Source organism: Bombus affinis, chromosome 14 (genome assembly GCF_024516045.1).
Source record: "Bombus affinis isolate iyBomAffi1 chromosome 14, iyBomAffi1.2, whole genome shotgun sequence".
NCBI lineage: Eukaryota > Metazoa > Arthropoda > Insecta > Hymenoptera > Apidae > Bombus > Bombus affinis.
In genome coordinates this window covers 4,709,910-4,728,278 of record NC_066357.1, presented here as the reverse complement: position 1 = coordinate 4,728,278, position 18,369 = coordinate 4,709,910, and the positions used below count along the sequence as shown (strand labels likewise).

General features: G+C 37.9%; 1 protein-coding gene across 5 annotated transcripts in view; it reads left to right on the top strand.

The window, feature by feature from the left end:
• Nucleotides 1-18,369, top strand: part of LOC126923888 (poly(rC)-binding protein 3) — a 326,340-nt gene that overhangs the window by 283,255 nt on the left and 24,716 nt on the right. For 4 of the 5 annotated variants that reach the window (XM_050737802.1, XM_050737806.1, XM_050737803.1 and 1 more), the window contains 3 exons: nucleotides 8,025-8,121; nucleotides 9,705-9,984; nucleotides 15,267-17,253. In XM_050737802.1, coding sequence (XP_050593759.1) covers nucleotides 8,025-8,121; nucleotides 9,705-9,984; nucleotides 15,267-15,645 — 756 coding nt within the window. In that variant the 3' untranslated portion in view covers nucleotides 15,646-17,253. Of the gene's footprint in view, nucleotides 1-8,024; nucleotides 8,122-9,704; nucleotides 9,985-15,266; nucleotides 17,254-18,369 lie in introns of those variants that run through there. The other variant, XM_050737807.1, reaches the window with a different exon arrangement.

Below are 18,369 nucleotides of genomic sequence, written 5' to 3'. Positions count from 1 at the left end.
ACTGTCTCTGATTTCTCTTGTTTACGTTCCGTTCTTCTCGATAGAGTCTGATCAGAAATCCTCTGTTTCTGATCCGCCTTCTCGATCCTGGTAAATCCCACTTCTTAAAACGTGTCTCGCCACGCGGAAGATGCATCGGATCTTAGTGGATTGCAGACGCTTCTCGAGGCAAATTAATCCCTTGATGATAGCAAATCAATTGACAACAGTGGAACTGTAACAGTAACCGACACAGTTTTATCTTACGGGAATTTATAATTTACATTTTTCCAAGATATCTGTTTAGTAATACGAGTAGAATTTTTACGGTTTATATCGGGTTATGGTTCTTACTATTCGAAGCATAATTAGTTAGACAAAAGTTGCAGGGTTTAGGAAAAAGCATAAATGGAATTATGGTTCTTGCCAATTTTTTCTTTAGGATTCTTCTCTGTTACTACGTGCTGTATTATTGGCAAGATTATTGGTAAGATTTTCGTTTCTGTAGGAGAATTTTCATCTGAAACGATATATTTTCCTTTAAATGTAACCATCGTAAGCACCAAGGGATTAACTCATCCTCGGGATGGAAAATATTCAAGATAACCGAAAACGTGTGTACAGGTTGGGTCGCGTAACTAGGACAAATCATACAATTTTCTCTGGTCGCAATTAGAGAAAGATATTATGAAAAAGAGATGAATAATTAAGAGAGGTCTACCTTTCCAGGACCATATTTTTATAAATACGTTGTTTCACGAACGTAACACAGTGTATGTGCATTATGTAGATGTACAGTGCTTTTTTTAATAGACGCGTGTATTTTGTTTCACGTAAATCAAATCTGTTATTCTGTGTAATATAGCACGAGTGCAGTGATTGAAAAATATCTGCCATGAAACATTGTAACTTTAATAACAATATTTATACGAAATATACAAATTGATTATTTTTCGACCAAATTTTTTCTAATGTCTTCTTTGTACAGAATAAAAAAAAAAGAGAGAATTAAACGGTTTTATTTTTTAAATATTTTTGTACAATCTCATAATCTACATGCGTTGCATTATACTTACGAAAGGATATGATCCTCGTTAAATCATTTATCATGTTTCTCTGGTATTTATTCTAATATTTCACCCAGTAGATAATTTCCTAATTGCAATCACGCAAAGAGTATGATTTGTTCCAATTACGTGGAACATTTTATGTACATACAGTTGCTTTCCACTTCGCGATCCTAATTGTGTTTCGCCACGGTCGAATTTCAGCCAACTTGCTTTTGTATCTCACGTCCACGCGACAATGACGGAAGCTGTTAACGAATTAGCCCTGCTACGGTACTCATACTTCTCCGCTCAATTGTGCCTCTTCTTCGTTAAAAAATTTGGAGAAATATCGTAATTTATGATAAAAGCTCGTAAATGACAACAACGATTTAGATCAGATTCTGAATTGTTTAATTTTCCAACTAACAAAAGTGTCTTACGCATAGTCCACATTTGAAAAATTCCAAAAAATCTCGTTATTTAAAAAAGAAGAACATAATTCGTGTAAAAAGATGACATCTGAATTTCTAACGAGATAAAAGTACAATTGGGTGGAAAGAAGTTGGTTGCACAGCAGAGTTAAGAAATCTAACTCCTTTGCTTACCGATCGCTTCTGAAATAATAAAACTCGTGTTTTCTTTTGTTTCGCCGATGCACCGCGATCGATTCACCACCAAGAATCTGTCAAACTTTCGCAATCTTTTTACATTACTCTCGACAAACCTACGAACGAGAATTGGCCGTGCGTAAGCTACGAAGAAACGCGTTCAATAGACGCTTCGATACAAAGGTAAATAGACGCCAAGCGACTTCACTTGGTTCGAGTGCCAGCGAAAAATACGATAGCGACGAACCGATCGCGAAACCGATCTCAGAAGTACGTATATACACGCTTCCGCTTTTTCACGGCTTCGCAAGAGACTTCCTTCTTTCTCATCCCTCTTCGTATATCTTCATACGTTCGTACGTCTCTTTGTTTTCGCCTGTAAAAGAATTCCCTTTTATTCGAAGCGCACGGTCGAAGTACAAAGACTGTTGTCGAGGCCTTGTCTCCTCCAACGTTGTCTCGATTTCGAACTAAACTGGAGAAGAGAAATCGGGGCAACGCCGTGGTGGAGCAGAACGTCAACTTGTCCACGATAATATTAATGTTTATTGTACGATATACAGGCTGTCTCAGCTAAACGAGTTCATCCAAATATCTGCCTTATTTACAATTGTATGAAAAAACTTCTCGGGGCAGAGTAAAACTATTTTAAGGTGTTCGCGTAACGGCGGAAAGAATTTTCTTTTATCATTCTTTCGCGAGATATCGAGATTGTCGGTGTATCTCAAAACGAGAATTATATTCTACATACACCCTATATATTTCTTTTTATTCGTCAGTCGATGCGTTTCTTTAATCTCTATGCAAAAGTATCGAGGTATTTGTGCCTGAAAATGCTGAATTTCGAAGATATTTTAATTGTCCCTTTTTATCCTTTTCTATATTATTATTAATTATATATTAATTTTGTAAAACTTGACGTATGACAAGCAAAAGTGATATTCTTGCGCTGACGCGTGTCTTCCTTGTCTTCTTTCATACGCCAAATACATTCGACGAAATTAAAATCGAAATATCTTTTAAACTAATTTTTTCCTGGCATAAGTGTCTTAATATTTTTATATAAAGAAAAAAACGCCTACTATTGTAAAAAAAATATATATATATAGAAAGAGTTCTATTTAAAAAAAATAATCTTCTAAAAGAAACGAACTTGAGAAAAGATTCTCTTCGCCGTTACACGTGTCCCTTGAAACAGTTTAACTTCGTCCTGATCCTGAGAAGGCTTTTCATAGAGGCTTTCAAGAAGGCTTTTTCATCGTAAGTAAAACAGATATCTAGACGATCTCGTTTATCCGAAACACCTTCTATATCGATATCATCGATATTATAACACGAGGATATAAATTATTCTATCAAAATTTGTCCCGTATTTCTATCATTTCTATTTCTAAGTCTTCTCGTTTTTGTTTCTTCTTAGTTGTTTTTGTTCGTTTCTATTCGCCTCAGTCCTCAGTTGTCCATTGTCCACTCGCCGTCCTATCTTAGAACAGCATGGCTTCCAAGCACTCTGTTTAGCTACGAATCAAGAAGTTCGCGCGAGGGTGGGCTGCCCTGACATCACGTTTCCACCATCTTAAGCAGGGTAGAAGTTTCTCAACGTCGTGACGATACATCATATTTACGTCTTCGATCGAGTTTTTTTTTCTTTCCTTTTTTAATTTTTTTTTTTTTTAATTATATATAATTTTTTTTTATTTTTGTCTATCTTCTTCTATCTCTGTCTCGTTTGAAGTACATATTTATATCGGTTGCGAACACCATTCAAACGTTATGGTTCCGTGTAGTACGATTATTTTTATGATGTATGAAACAGTCGGAGTCATTCGACGTTGCATCGTCGATGATTCGTCTTTGTAGAACGATGCAAATGAGGAAACGACGTTCGCAATGTTGGATCAAATGTGTCGTGCTACATGTATATTTATCGCCTCCTTCTTTTTTATTTCTTTCCCTCCCTTTCTCTCTTTTTTTTTCTTTTTTTTCGAACTCGCGCACCATAGATTAGTATAGATGATGTTGCAGGTAGAAGACCAATCACACTTTTGAGGTTTTCATGTTTTAGGGCACGGTTACGTGTACACGAAGAGAGTCCTAGATCTTTAGCCCCAGACATCTTGTCCTGTTTACGACAAGGAGCAAGAAAGAATGCATTTTTCTACTTCTCTCTCTTTTGCTCCCTCCTTCCTTGTTTTCTCTTTTTTTTTTTTTTCCTTTCTTTAATTCGTTCGCTATATATTCAGAAAACGCAGGACGTTTCGCTTAATTTGATCGCTTGAAGTACGTGTACTATGTTTGAGATTTTATAAAAAATTTCTCTACGAAGATTGCATAATTTTGTGTCAAGAGGTATACAATTTTGTATCGTGGAAAGCGTCAAGTTTCTTCTGCCAATTACTACTTTAACACTTTAGAAATGATAGTAATACATTTTTTAAAATACTTTAAAGATGAATTACGTATCACTGAAGATCAGAAGATATATTAATAAGATCTCGATTAATTTATCCGCTGTATATCACGTTCAATTTGTCATTTGAAGTAATTAATCGATATCTCGTTCGAGAAACTGCAACACAAAATTCTGTCCAATCCTTTTACGATATTTTTACGAAATCTTAAATATTACAACGATACTCAAGTGATAAATTTACCCGTAACACTTTATATATAGAAGAAGTTCGCTGTAACGGTTCATGCAATTTTTCAGCAGTATATTCTTCTTTCATAATGATAGAAAAATCATCCAAAGCATTTGGAAAATATAATCACGTAATATCGTAACGGACACTAAAATAAAATATGAAGCCTTAGTTCACACACAATATGAAGTATATAACAGTGAGATGTACACTTTCTCTATTACACCTTAAAAAAAATAGCTGGAAAATCGTGTAAAACGTTAAAATGAACATCTTGTATAAATATATTATATAATACATATATTAAATAATATATATGAAATTTCTTTTCTTTTTTTTTATGAATAATGATTTAATTCGTGTCGTTGATACTTTTGTGTTCGGCGCGTATATCGTTATCACGTGTATGCATTTACGTACGAGTTTTGCAATCTCCGGTAGGAATTAACCGTTGCAGTTTCTGTTTCACCCGTTGAACTCCAACGGGGAGATTCCGTTGTAATTAGCAGCTTTTACATTGATTCGCCACGGTCCGACGAGACGGTGTGTTTGGAGTTTTACTATTTCGTCGGTTTGCGGAACGGTCGATGAGTTCGCCGGCGAATTGGAATTCGAACGGTTGAAAATTGCGACGCGCGCGTAATCAGCGAGACTCTTGCTTCTAAAATACCGGGAAAGACACTTTGAAAAGTAAATAAATAATTTACGAAATATATCGATTTTTTAATCAATTGAAAGCAATATTCTTCTCTTTTTTTAAATGACATTTTTATGGAACTGTCATAATCGAAATTAAGATAGAAGACGGTCAACGAACTGTAAGCTTACAATATTAATTAGAAATCGCTGCAAGAATTACGTACTCAGCTTTCGGAATTGCTATAATAGAAATTAAAGTAGGAAACGAAGTGCAAGCTTACGGTATTAATTAGAAATCGCTGCAAGAATTACGTACTCGGCTTTTGGAATTGTTATAATAGAAATTAAAGCAGAGAACGGTCAACGAGCTTAAAATATTAATTAAAGGTGGTCGCAAGAATACTTTCTCTTAATTTTGAAAAAGAATCTCTTACACAAGACTGAAATATTTTAGCTAGAATTTGTCCAAGTAAAAATAGCCGAATACTTATTCGCCGTGGCATTTCGTTATTACTTATGTAAGTATGTGTCACTTCAGGGAACTTTGTCGGGTTCTTTCGCGAAGTCGGATGCTGTGGAAGTTTCGTGGCGAGCACATCGATCGCGCGCTAAATTCTGCGCCAAGTCTCCTTTGTAATTAATGTTCAAAGATCAGAAATAGAAAAATTGGTCGACTAACTTCCATTCCGTCTCGAACATTCTCTCAAAAACAAGGAATCTTAAATTATTTTCTAAAATGATAAGAAATATAACTGAATCGGTAGAAACGATACAAATCGCTTTTGCTTACGTAACTTGAATCTTCTTCTTTTTTTTTCTATTTTAAATAAAAATTCAATCATTTTTAGATACCGGAATGAGTCATGTCATACGAATTACACAATTTCAGTTTCCTTGAAATAAGTAGAATCTTGCAACGAGAATATTATTCGAAAGACGAATATGAATGAATCGTAAAAAAAGCAAAAGAATTTTTCGAAATTAAAAAAGATACGTAGATGCATGCTGTCTCGCGATATTCTCTTTTCTCCTAACCGTCCATTCTACTCTGTTTTTTTTTTCTTTTTTCTTTTTTAATAGCCCGTTCCTTTAGAAGTTAACCGCCTCAACTATTAATATTCGCTAGATACCACGGTCGACTTTGGTCGATTAATTTGCAGAGAATCTTCGCGGCGAGAATCGAGTTCGATCCAACCTCTGACGTATAGTATGTCGTACGTGTGTAGACATATTCTCCGGCTGGATCACAAAGCGTCCTGGATTCCTCGGCTTCCGGTCCCTAATAGCGCAAAGCGATCTCCAGAATACCAAGCTGTACATTGCTATTGACATACGTCGAGAAACTTGTTCGTAACTAGCGTGCTGGTATTAATAGCGATAGAGAAGGTTCAAGAAAATATCGACATCTTTGTTTATGAGCAACAACGAGCCGAATTATTATGATCGTTTCGAAATTATCGCTTGTTCGAAGACCGATCGAGAATGAAGCTTAGAAACACAAACTTCTTTCTTACAAAGAGATAAGGGACTTGCGTTTATGGATTGTAAAAAGTATTTTATGCTTCTAACGGTGTATGAGAAATTCTGCTGCAGTTTTTTCTTCAGGCGATCGTAATAATTTGATGACCGGCAGTGAACGGTAGTTAAATTTTTCAGTTGAGTTTCATCTTCAACCTTCTGTAACGATATGTAATTAAAAAGTTGCTGATATAGGTATTTCATTTTTAATCCTTTTATAAAGTTTAATTAATTACATCCACGATGCTTTTTAAAGTTAATATCGAGGAGAAAAGTCTTTCCCGAAAGGATCGTTAAGTTTAATGTAACGAACGAATTGCTGCTTTAATAATCTCTCTATAATTTCTAGTATATTGTTTCATACTATATGGGAATTATTTTGTAAAAAAAGTTACAGAATGTTCGTTTAATTTTTATTTCATTTTATTTTTGAAACATTCTTAGAATCGTACGAAGGTAGAGAGTCATGCGATCATCGTTCTCCATAGATCGATCATTATTCGTTCGATAGTCAGAAACTCTTTCTCTGTCTCTCTTTTCTTTCTTTTTTCTTTCTTCTCTTTTTTTTTTTTAACCAATTCCCTCTGTTTGTAGCAATTTGCAACAGTAAGTAGTTTCGTTGCCACGAAGTTCAGTATACTCGTCGAACGAGGATTCATTATTCTTTGCATAATCACGTCGAATAGTTCTCGTAACAGTCTGCCCGATTACCAAGTTGATGTTACCAAGTTGACCAAAACGGGAGATTCAAACATCGTCTGAATCTCAATACCGATCCGACGTTAGAACGTCGCGCGTTTTTTTCTATTACGTTCCTTCGATTAATTTTCACTATGTTTTTAGCTCCTTGTTGCGTGTGGTTGTCATGCGAGTGTTGTTTCACTATGCGTGTTCCTGAAAGAGCGTGACGTTTTCCAAAGCGGCGATAAAAGGAAAAGAAAAGAAACAAATGCAAAGTAAAAAGTATTGAAAAGTATGGAAACGTGTGGAGAAAGGTGACGAAGGACATTATTTTGCATCGGCTCCCAGGAAGTCGGGACATCCTGCTGGTCGAGATCGAAGAGACCATGAGAACGGGCGAAAAAACTCGCAGGTTGCCACGACCGTAGAATCCAAAACGATCGATAGATCATCGACGATGATGGATCAATCTAGAGAGAATTCTTTACTTTCCCCTCTATCTCTTCTTTTTTCCCCTCTGTCTTCCTTCTTATTTGATTCGAACAGTTCTATCTATTCAAAGGATGATGATGATATACCTTATTATTTTCACTTTCTTTCTTATTTTTTTCGTTGGTCGTTTTCTTCTGAAATTTGTTTTTATTTCTTCCCATTGTCTGGTCATAGAGTTGTATTTTGATATTTCTTCTTTTTTTTTTTCTTCTTTCGTCTGGTTTGATCGACGATCCTCGAATGTGAGACGCGCGAGGAAAGCAGGCAGATTGATCGTTTCCTTTTTTTTTTTTCTTTTAGATCTATATTTTATCGGTGTCTTCGTATAATACCCCTCTGAAAGCACTTTTTAAAAATCGTTCGAGCGGCGGCACATGTTTTTGTTGAGCGTTGGATTTTGTTCGTCGTTGTTACAGATGGGCAAGCTTGGTAGCAATCCATTGGCCGGACTCGCGGCTCTTGGCCTCGGAGGCCTTGCCACACCTGCCAACACAGGTGGATTGAATCCAGCAGGTACGTCAAAAATTCCTCGTTGCTCTATTACAATACTCTGTAACACTCGTGACTATTTATTTATTCATAATAATCACACAAGCTTTATCGTTTCTTCAATTTGTAAATGAATGTTTCAGAAGCCGAGCTTTTCAACCCTCTCTCTTGTTTCTTAATCTCATTACGATAAATACGATTTTCCAAAATCAAATTACTTCATTCTAACAACTTATTTATCACAAGAAGATAACATAAATAATTGAACATTTTAAGTACATTTAAGATACAGTGTTTGCACGCTCGTCACTTGTTTCTACCTTTTAATTAATGCGGTTGATCGATTCAGCTTCTGAACGAATACTAATCGATACGGCTGAGAATTACTGTGTTTCGAGAATTCTAAATTTTTGGGAATTCCATAGAATTGCTCGTGCGATGTATGAAATTTAAAAAGTCGCTCGAGAAATCGCTTAAATTATTTACGTACGTAGAACGTGTTGTACGAGAATCTACAGGCTTGCGCAGCAAACTTTTATTTTACAAACTACAATGGTTTCGAAAATATTATAGAATGAAATCATGCTTTTGGCAATCACTATGCAAACCTCGCCACTTTACAAACATCTTACTTCACCGCGGTAAAACGACCAGCTTCGACCTCCAAGCCAACTCAACGCTTCCAAACAAATATGTAAAAATGTTAATCTTTATACCGTGGATTAAAACGATGATGTACTGCAATAGTTATGTTTAGAAAATTTAAAAACATTGTTGTCCCGCGTGCACTTTGCATACAGTTATTTACCTACTTGGACAATGTATGTACATGTGGTCCATAACCACGCGAGCAAGATTTTAAAATAGAAAATATATAATGATTCATGACGTATGAACTTCAGTAGAAGAATTAGCCAAAAATTATAATATTATTATTATTATTTATTAGTCCATCTATACAGCGTAGTTTTTACATTTAACAATTGCACTCGTTTAGAGAATTTAAGGTATTTGTAGCGCGACAATATCTCTCAGAAGTAAAACACACTGAGACTGCAAAGTCATACTCTTCACGCATGTCTGAGATTCTGTCACTAAGAAGAAAACCTCTTGGTAGTCTGTACTTTCTACACGCGCACACCAGCAGCAATCTTATAACATTGTAATATACTGCACTTTGAACGCTGGAACGACTCGTATTACGTATTTCACGTTACTTTTATTCGACAACGTTGAGGACTAAATTTTTCTTATAGAAAAAGAAAGAAAAGGGGGGGAAGATTCTTCCAGCCTACACAACATAGCATTTTCTTGACAACTTGGCAAAAATGATTCTTAATCAGAAAGTGACTTTCTCAGCGGCTCGCTGTAGGAATCACGTGATAAAACCATCAACTTTAAAGATGAATATTCGCATTTCGGCGAAGCTAGGCGCTTTAAAAATCGAATCGCTTGTAGATAATACACTGAGAGTGTCAGGTATCGTGAAAATTTCGTAGAAATTGCCAGTTGAATACGCTACGAATGCCTTAAATCTCAAACCTTGAATCTCAGTCCGGAAATAATGTACGTTGCAAATATACAAGACGTTGCTGGTTGTTTGGCAGCATTAGCAGCACTGGCTGGTAGTCAGCTACGTACCAGCAACACGAACAGGCAACAGCCAGCGGGGAACAATCAGACGCACGAGATGACCGTGCCAAACGAGCTGATCGGTTGTATCATCGGCAAGGGTGGTACCAAGATCGCTGAGATCCGTCAGATCTCCGGCGCTATGATCAGAATCAGCAACTGCGAGGAAAGGGAGGGTGGCGCCACGGATCGTACGATCACCATCACCGGAAATCCGGACGCTGTGGCACTGGCACAGTATCTCATCAGCATGAGGTGAGTACCGTGGCACTGGAGCATAGATATCACTCTGGCTTGCCTGCCATCTTGAAAAGAAAACGAAAAAAAAAAAAAGAAAAGGACGAAGAACGTTGGACGATCGTTATTTGATATTCATTATTTTTGATGGTTGTCTCCGATTAATCCCATAAGTAATGCAGCTTTTCCGATAGATGCATCTAGAATAATGGAATTTGTTGTGAGGAATTTTATGAAGAATGGGTCGCTGTCGTGGAAAATTTAGGAATGTAATCAACGACCAATCTATTAAGGAGCGTTTGAAGAAGAAGTACTTTGTTTTAAAACAATCTCAAACTTCTTTTGCCTATATAATTTACGCAGTGAGCTTCTACGTGTAAAGTATCTAGCATTATGCTAATATATTCCTAAACAAAACAATCCTTATTTACGTTTATACGATTTTTAGCCCTTGATAAATCAATTGCAACAAATTCTTACAATATCGAAAAATCCGTATTACTCGTAGGATGTTCCAATATGAAACAGACACATACAAATAGATACATAGCATCCTATCGATCGTGCAACGTTCTCTCGACGAGATCGGTTTACTTTCTCTCGATCCAAGAGAGAGAACATTGTTTAAGAATTCTTCCATTATTCCTATCGGTACATGTCGAACTCGTCCCGGCTACGTATTGCGATATCTCGCGACACATCACCACCACCAACCCCCACCCCCAGCCCCAACGAACCTCTTTAACTTTCTGGTTTCTTTCCTTCTCTGGATCCAACGTGAAACGATCGTTGGATCGGATCTTGACTTATGTGTACATGTCGCCGGTGTAGAAATTTTTTTTACACGATCCCCCTCGACGACGGAGAAAATGGAAGCCCAACTTCCCCGTCGACACCTCATAAAGAGAAAAAGAACAAAAGAGAAACCCTTTGATTCGCCTGTCTATTTTTTTCTTCTTTTTCTTTTTTTTTTTTTTTTTTTTTTCTCTTGTGTTACACTCGTTCCTTCTGTAATTACCTTTCTTAGCCTTGGTGTCTTGAAGATGATCAAGTGAGACTAAGGGAATAGTCGAATTGCCGTCATCGCGACACCTCCCATCATGTTTATTACTGTTGTTACTGTTGCCTCTGGCGGCGACGAGCTGGCTACAACGACCTTGCAAACTATCGCCATCATCGTTAATCAACGCTAGGTTGTGGATATTTCTGCGGATTTGTATTTTTGCGAACGCATGATTACGTAAATGGAACTTTGATAGAAAGATAACTCGCCCGTCGAAAATTACGTAAAACGCTTCATGTTTCCACGTCTTCTATAGTGATTTGTAATTTAATGTATATGATAATTTCGCGTTCTCCTTCGAATTTTCCATAAATGCATAAAGATCCACGGTCTACCCGTCTATTTACAGAGATTCTATGTACGCTGTGTTATATTCGTGTTAAAAATCAGTACACGCACAGGTATAGGTTTGTTGCTATGGTTTCTGTCGCGTATCGTAGCTGACAGGTTATAGTCGGGAAGTGCGTCGTTTTCCCGGCACGTCGACGCCAGAAAAGTGTTACATGAAAGAGGTGGCGGTGCAGCAACGAGCGTTTTCTATGTGAGATGGATACGTTGCACGAGTGTTAAGATACGATGTGATCCCTCGATGTGGAGGTACGTGGTGACGTGCAACGCGTGTCGTGGACCGCCACCTCGGTCTCTCTAGCGTATACAGGTGAGATATTCTCGTAGTGAAGTAAGATTATATAGCCAGTGAAGACGACGCAGCAACCGCGAACCAAGGGATCGCCGTCAACGCGGAGACGCCGGAAGACAATATCTTCGTCTGCCACGACGGAAGAGGATCTTAATCCTTTGTTTCCAGGTCCTGCTTTCCAGGTCCAGTACCCTGAGTATCCTGCAGACACAACTCCGCTCAACATCTGTTTCCCATTTGTCGCTGGCTGTCCTTTCAAGCAAAAAAAAAAAAAAAAAAGATTTTGAAAAAAGAAAGAATATATATAGTATACAATCACGATGACAGATATACGACACGTAGTCGAACGATTCCAGCAATATATCGTTCCGTTTTAATTAGACGATCTTCTCCCGAAGAGTCCTGCAAAAAGCAATTATGCATCACTACAGCTCCTTTTTTTTTTTTATTTTTTTATCTTTTTTTTTTTTTTCTTCAAATACCCCAGTTCGGTTTACGACGATCCAAAGCTTCTTTTCGGTCGAACTCGCTTTTGGCGAAGGCTCGTCGTTCGTTCGTTCTTATTTAGTGAATACGGTGTTTTTAGAGAGATATATTTAATTCGATGTGATTAATCGCTTGAATATTGATCTATAATTAAGCATATAATAAATAACGTGGTTCGAAACGGATTTTAGAAAACTATGACTCACTTGTTTTAATTCGATAAAGTCTTCCGTACGTTGCGTTCAATTCAATTTGGATTTTGTCCTATGTCTAACATAATATGTTCGCGAGAAAGCTTGTTCTTCTGAACGGAATATAGCGTTAATCATATTGGAAAATTCGATATTTATCGTAGATTATATTTTATTAATTTATTTGCCCAACCATCGTTAATCGTTTATTTGTTAAAATGATCAGTATGACGGATCGTTCAATTTTTGTTTCTGCAATTCGCCTTCGCCAAGAGTGTCACGCAGTCGCATCTTTATGTTCTAATTTGTACGTTTCCTCGCCGCTGATCATAGCGTTTTACCAAAAGATAACGAACGTGCACGGACGTAGATCTTACAATATTTAATATATAATATCGTGCTATGGGACTGTTATCTCTTTTCACTCTTTTCACAAACCTCGAGAAATTGACCGAAAATGAATATAGAAACGTGTACTAACGTAGTCGTCGACGAGATTCGAAACGATCGAAAACGCGTCCCTGTAGCGCATATTCAAACGCTCTGGAAAACGAGCAATTGCCAAACCAGCCCCAGTTCTTTGCCGCCCCTCGAAAATAGCACGAGTACCAAGCACGATTGTCCTGTATATCTATATATATTTAGCCGGTTTGAAAACGCGAATCGTACAAACCTTCTTCACATTCTATTTCTTCCCCCTTTTTACGAATTATAATCCATATTATATTTTATTCCAGATTGTCACTCATATATATTTTTATACTACTGCATCTGAATAGCGACCGAAAAATATATTCGTCATATATCCCGATTATTACTTCTTGTAATACCCGCTCAACCACTTGGTCGTCATGATTATTACGTATCGTGTTTATCATCCCCCCGAGCACAATTCCCGCGGCCAAGATCTGCACTCTGCCGCGTTCAATTCCGTTTTCCGTTCGTCCTGTATACGCGTGACGTACGAGGCAATTATCGTGGCAACGATTTCGCTGGATCAGCAAATCCAGCAACTGGTCAAACTGCTGCATAGTTCCCGTGCAGATGATATACCCGTAGGCGGCGGAGTGCAAGTGCTGTGCCCCGTTTAGTTTGATTTCCGCTTTTCAGTGATTCACAGAGCCATGCTACGTTCCATTCCACTTTGCTAAAGTATCCGTGATGCGATACCGTTTTGAAAAGACTCATACGAATTCGATGTCATTACATGCTGATCGATGTTCGAACGCTTGTTGCTTTTCTTTTCTCGCTCTCTCTATCTCTTTCTCTCTCTTTCTTTTTTTTATTTTTTTATTTTTTTTTTTTTTATCTTTTTACAAGTATTCTCTGTATATTCGGAGAACTTCTCCTGTTTTTATGTGTCATGTGCAACGGACTATGGCTCTGTGCTGCGTCAGAAAAAAGGACGTTGCGCGTTCGTCGACTAGGAACAAGAAATCTCTTGAAAATTTCGAGGTCGAGGAATTTTGCCAGATACGAAAGTGAAATTAAACTTTGAGAAATTGTCGTCTTTTGTGGTGATCGAAACGAATGCAGTCGAACGTCCTTTTCGATGGCGGCAACTCCTCGCAGCGTATCCTCCGCATTGGGACGCTATTTTCGGTGCTCCTAGAAGCTGCATCGTGTACGATCGACGAAACGTGACGGCTGTATGTCGTTGGATGAAAAACGATACAGACAGATGCCGATGGTTCGTCGGTGCACGGTGTCTCGAGACCGATAAAACGCGTCCCGACGACGGAAAAGTCTCCCCCACCCCCCCCACGAACAACCACGTAGCCGGTGTACGTGAGAGTATCACGCTCCATAGAACACACCTGTGGCATAACTCTCTCTTTCTGTGAAGCCTGTTGAAAACCTTGCGACTCGAAGTCTTTCTTTTCTTTCTATTCTCTTTTTCCTTTTTTCTTTCTTTCTTTCTTTCTTTTTTCTCGCCTGACATACATCACACTTAGCGTCCACATCACCTTGTCACTCTTTCGATCTATTTCTGTTTAATCGATATAACAACTCTGTTCTTTTAGCGGACCCGTCTTATTATTTTCATTTTACTATATCTCACACATCGCCATGATTCGCCTCTTTTCATTTCCTAGCCTCTGTTTCTCGTGTACACGTCGCTGCGACTCTTCCTTTCTCTATATTTCTTTCTTTTCATCTGATCGTTTATCGAAACACTGTCCGACAAAAGGAAACACGTACAGTAGTGCTCGCTTAAATTCCAATAGAGTTTCGCCTAAATTCAAACGACCCACAATCCGCTTATACTCCCTGTACTGTTCGAACTGTCGAGTGTAAATTAAACCTATCGACAAACACAGCGAATAGACATAGTTGGAATAAGTGAAAATAGCGATCATACTCCTATATATTGGAATGAAACTTTCCTATAAAACAATAAGAGTTTTGGGATCGGTATCCCATCACGTTTCTCTGACAGATTTTACTATATTCGTTCGACAGTTTCCCTAACACTTGATCTATCTGAGTCTATCTAAACGTCAATTGGTACAAGAAAAATTATGCCCAAGAAACGTGCAGATTCGCACCACTCAATTACCGTGTCTTTTGCATTAATCTCTCGTTTGTTTTCTCACTTGTTTTCGCTAAGTCTATTCTTTCCCTCTGTCAAGGAAATCTCGAGTCCTTCCGTACGAAATAAAATCGTCACCCGCATCGCGAACTTTGCGATCTGATCCTCGATTTAATTGTAATTTAATCGAGCACCGCTGTACACGCATATATATATATATATATATATAAGTATATATATATATATGTGTGTGTGTGAAACACGAAAGTAGCCACACGCAAACATAACACACGCGCCCATATACTTACATAAAACTACATAAAACTGTTTTTATACGAGAGGAACGTTCCCACCCTGACCTTTTTACATTTTGTGTCTTTTCCCCAGTGTTGAACTGCAGAAAGCTAACCTAGAGGCCCAAAATACCCAAACCCCTGGCAGCGGTACCACTCCCGGGGCATCCGGGGCCAGTGCTTCTCCCTCTACTACCACTACCACTGCCTCTCCCTTGGCCAGCGCCATTCCCTTGGCTCAGCTGCTAAGCAAGCCAGGCGCCCTCAACGCCCTATCTAGCCTCACCGCCCTCGGCGGACTCACGGAATTGCTAGGTGGCGCTGCTGGTGCGGCTGCATCCGCTCTTCCGGTCCAGACAACCGGCGTTCACCGGTCGCACAAGTTCACGCCGAGGCTACGTAGCCCTGGCGCACCCGGGCCCACCGAGAGCGGCAAATTCAAATCCGAGCGCACCAAGTACAACCCGTACTGAGCCACCGACCACGAAGAAACGAAGGAGAGACGCGAGATCAGGGAGATCGTTACACGTACACGCATTACTCATCACAATGACCATTACAGCCACGATTACCACCAATACCACAACCACCACGATCATACACACACGGAACACGAGATTTACATCGGAGAAAAGTGCGTACGGACGCCAGGGTAGCGCGAGTCCTGATCAAGACTTGGCTAAGGATCGGACCAACACGATAGTTTCAGAACGGACTACCAGCGGTGATAGCGATGACGATGCGTGATGCAAATTCATAGGGTAAGACGCGCGACGGCCGTGCCACTTGCGTCCTACAATTGCCGGTCGCGGCATCGACCTTCGTGTTCTTCTGTCGTTTTTTTTTTTTTTTTTCTTTTTTATATATATATATATATATATACATAGTCTTCTTCTTCTTTTCTTTTCCTTTTTCCTTCCTTTTTTTTTTTTTTTTTTTTTTTTTTTGTATACGATATAGAATGTACCGATCAATTTGTATTTCTATTTTTTGAAAGGGAAGGTTGAAAGATGGTTTAAAGGCGAGATCCGACGCTAAGTCTTCGGGCCTTCACATTAAGCGCGACACGGCCTCCGAATCTGACTTACTTTTAGTCTGCGAAATGCGTGATTTTAACGGGCTTTCCTTTCCCCGTTTCGTATATATCTGTTTTATTGGATAACTGTATTTGATTTTCAGAGAATCATAATACATCGTATATCGTACTCGGAGGACGCGACCGCTTGTGCACCGTCGCGAAACAGCCTTTTTTATATATATATATGTATACATATATATAACGTAATTACGATGAATTATATTAATTGATTAATGCCAGAGACATAAAAGGCTCTTCTTAATAGCGTTAGGTGATTCCGATGTAATTTTTTCTTGTAGTTGTATAGCCCGACCACTTTTCAATTTTGAGAGAGAGAGAGAGGGAGAGAGAGAGAGAGAGAGAGAGAGAGCGAGCGAAATATCGTGCGAATTTTTAGTAGAGAAAGAAAATAAATAATGGAACAAAAAAGAGGTTGGAAACAACGTGTGCGACATTTATTAGATATTACTATGATTTCTTTTTTCTTCCTTCCTTTTTTTCTTTTTTTTCGATTATGTCTTTTACATCATTTACACGAGAGAGTGTAGCTACATGAGAGAAGAGTGTGAGAGAGTTGAATGAGAGGAAATGAAAAATGAGAAAAAGCGAATCGTAATGGCGTGTTCAGATACGCATTGTGTCCGTAATCATGTAACCGTGCTCTGAAATCAACGCCGGACGCTTCATCCGGAAATAGAATATGGTCTATCGCGACAGCGCGAGAGAAAGAGAAGAGGTTTAAAAAAAAAAAAAAAAAAGAAGAAAAGAACAAAATGAGAGAATAATGACAAGAGAGCTTATTCGTACCTCGACATGAGGTCTAAACGCCGCTTCTTCGAACGATCGGAGTGAGCATAGACATATTGTACTCGCCAAATGCGAAAGAGACAGAGATAAAGAAATAAAATATACGCAAGGTAATCAATCGATTTACGATAGTGGTCGTTTTATTGTAACGATAATGATGATAATTATATACGAATAAAGCAAAAACGTAATCATATTCACGAGGAACACGCTCCATTTATATATGTATAGATATAAATATATATATATATATATTATTATTATTAACATATGTATGTATATATAAATAATATGTATATGTATTATTGACATATGTATGTATGTATATATAAATAATATATATATGTATTATTGACATATGTATGTATATATAAATAATATATATATGTATTATTGACATATGTATGTATATATGAATAATATATATATATATACATATACATATACACGTACGTATTACTATACGGGAGATAGAGAAGAAAGTAACGATTCCCCCAGCGAGTTCAGATTAATTAGCGTTAATTAACATTTTAGATACGTATACACAACCTGTTCACACTTACACCACTGACATACACAGACACACGTACACAGAAACACAAGGATGAAAAATAGATGAAAAAGATCGTGTTTTATCGAAGAGAAAAGTCATATTCGCCGCGGATCGATCAGTCTTTTCTTCTGGCTCGTCCTTCGAGAATGTAAAATGTAGAACGAAGAATGATATTTCAATAAAATATGAGTCGATCAAGATGGGAATATGAATCGAGTCGATCAATTTTGTTAGGTTGATAAGGGAGGATCGAAAAAGAAGTAAAGACACGGTGAATGGACGTCGATTTTTAATGACGATCGACTGCGTACGAGCTCCCAGATCAATGTTTGTGTGCTCAATTTCTAGTTCGTAGCGAGAGAAAGAGGAAGAGAGAGAGAAAATACGTTGCATAGATCAAGCGGATGTAGATTTATGATCGACGAGTGGTAGAACGCTCGTGCACCGCGATGTCGTGATCACGATAGATCAGATTCTTTGTTCTTTACGATGGTTCGAAGTTCCGTGCTACGATTTTGCCAGCTTTTTTATAATTTTTTATTTCTCGGTTCATTGGATTTGCGAAGCCTCGTTTATTTTCATTCATTTATATAATTAACCCTTAAAAGCTTCCATTGAAGATGACGACGCCGTCGTATATAGAATGTTATTTTACAAAACGATTATTATGCAATTATTTTAGTTTAGAAATCGATGAAGTCAAGCGTTGTAAAAACGTTTTATTATTATTCGTTATTAAGAGAAGAGAATATCGAACGA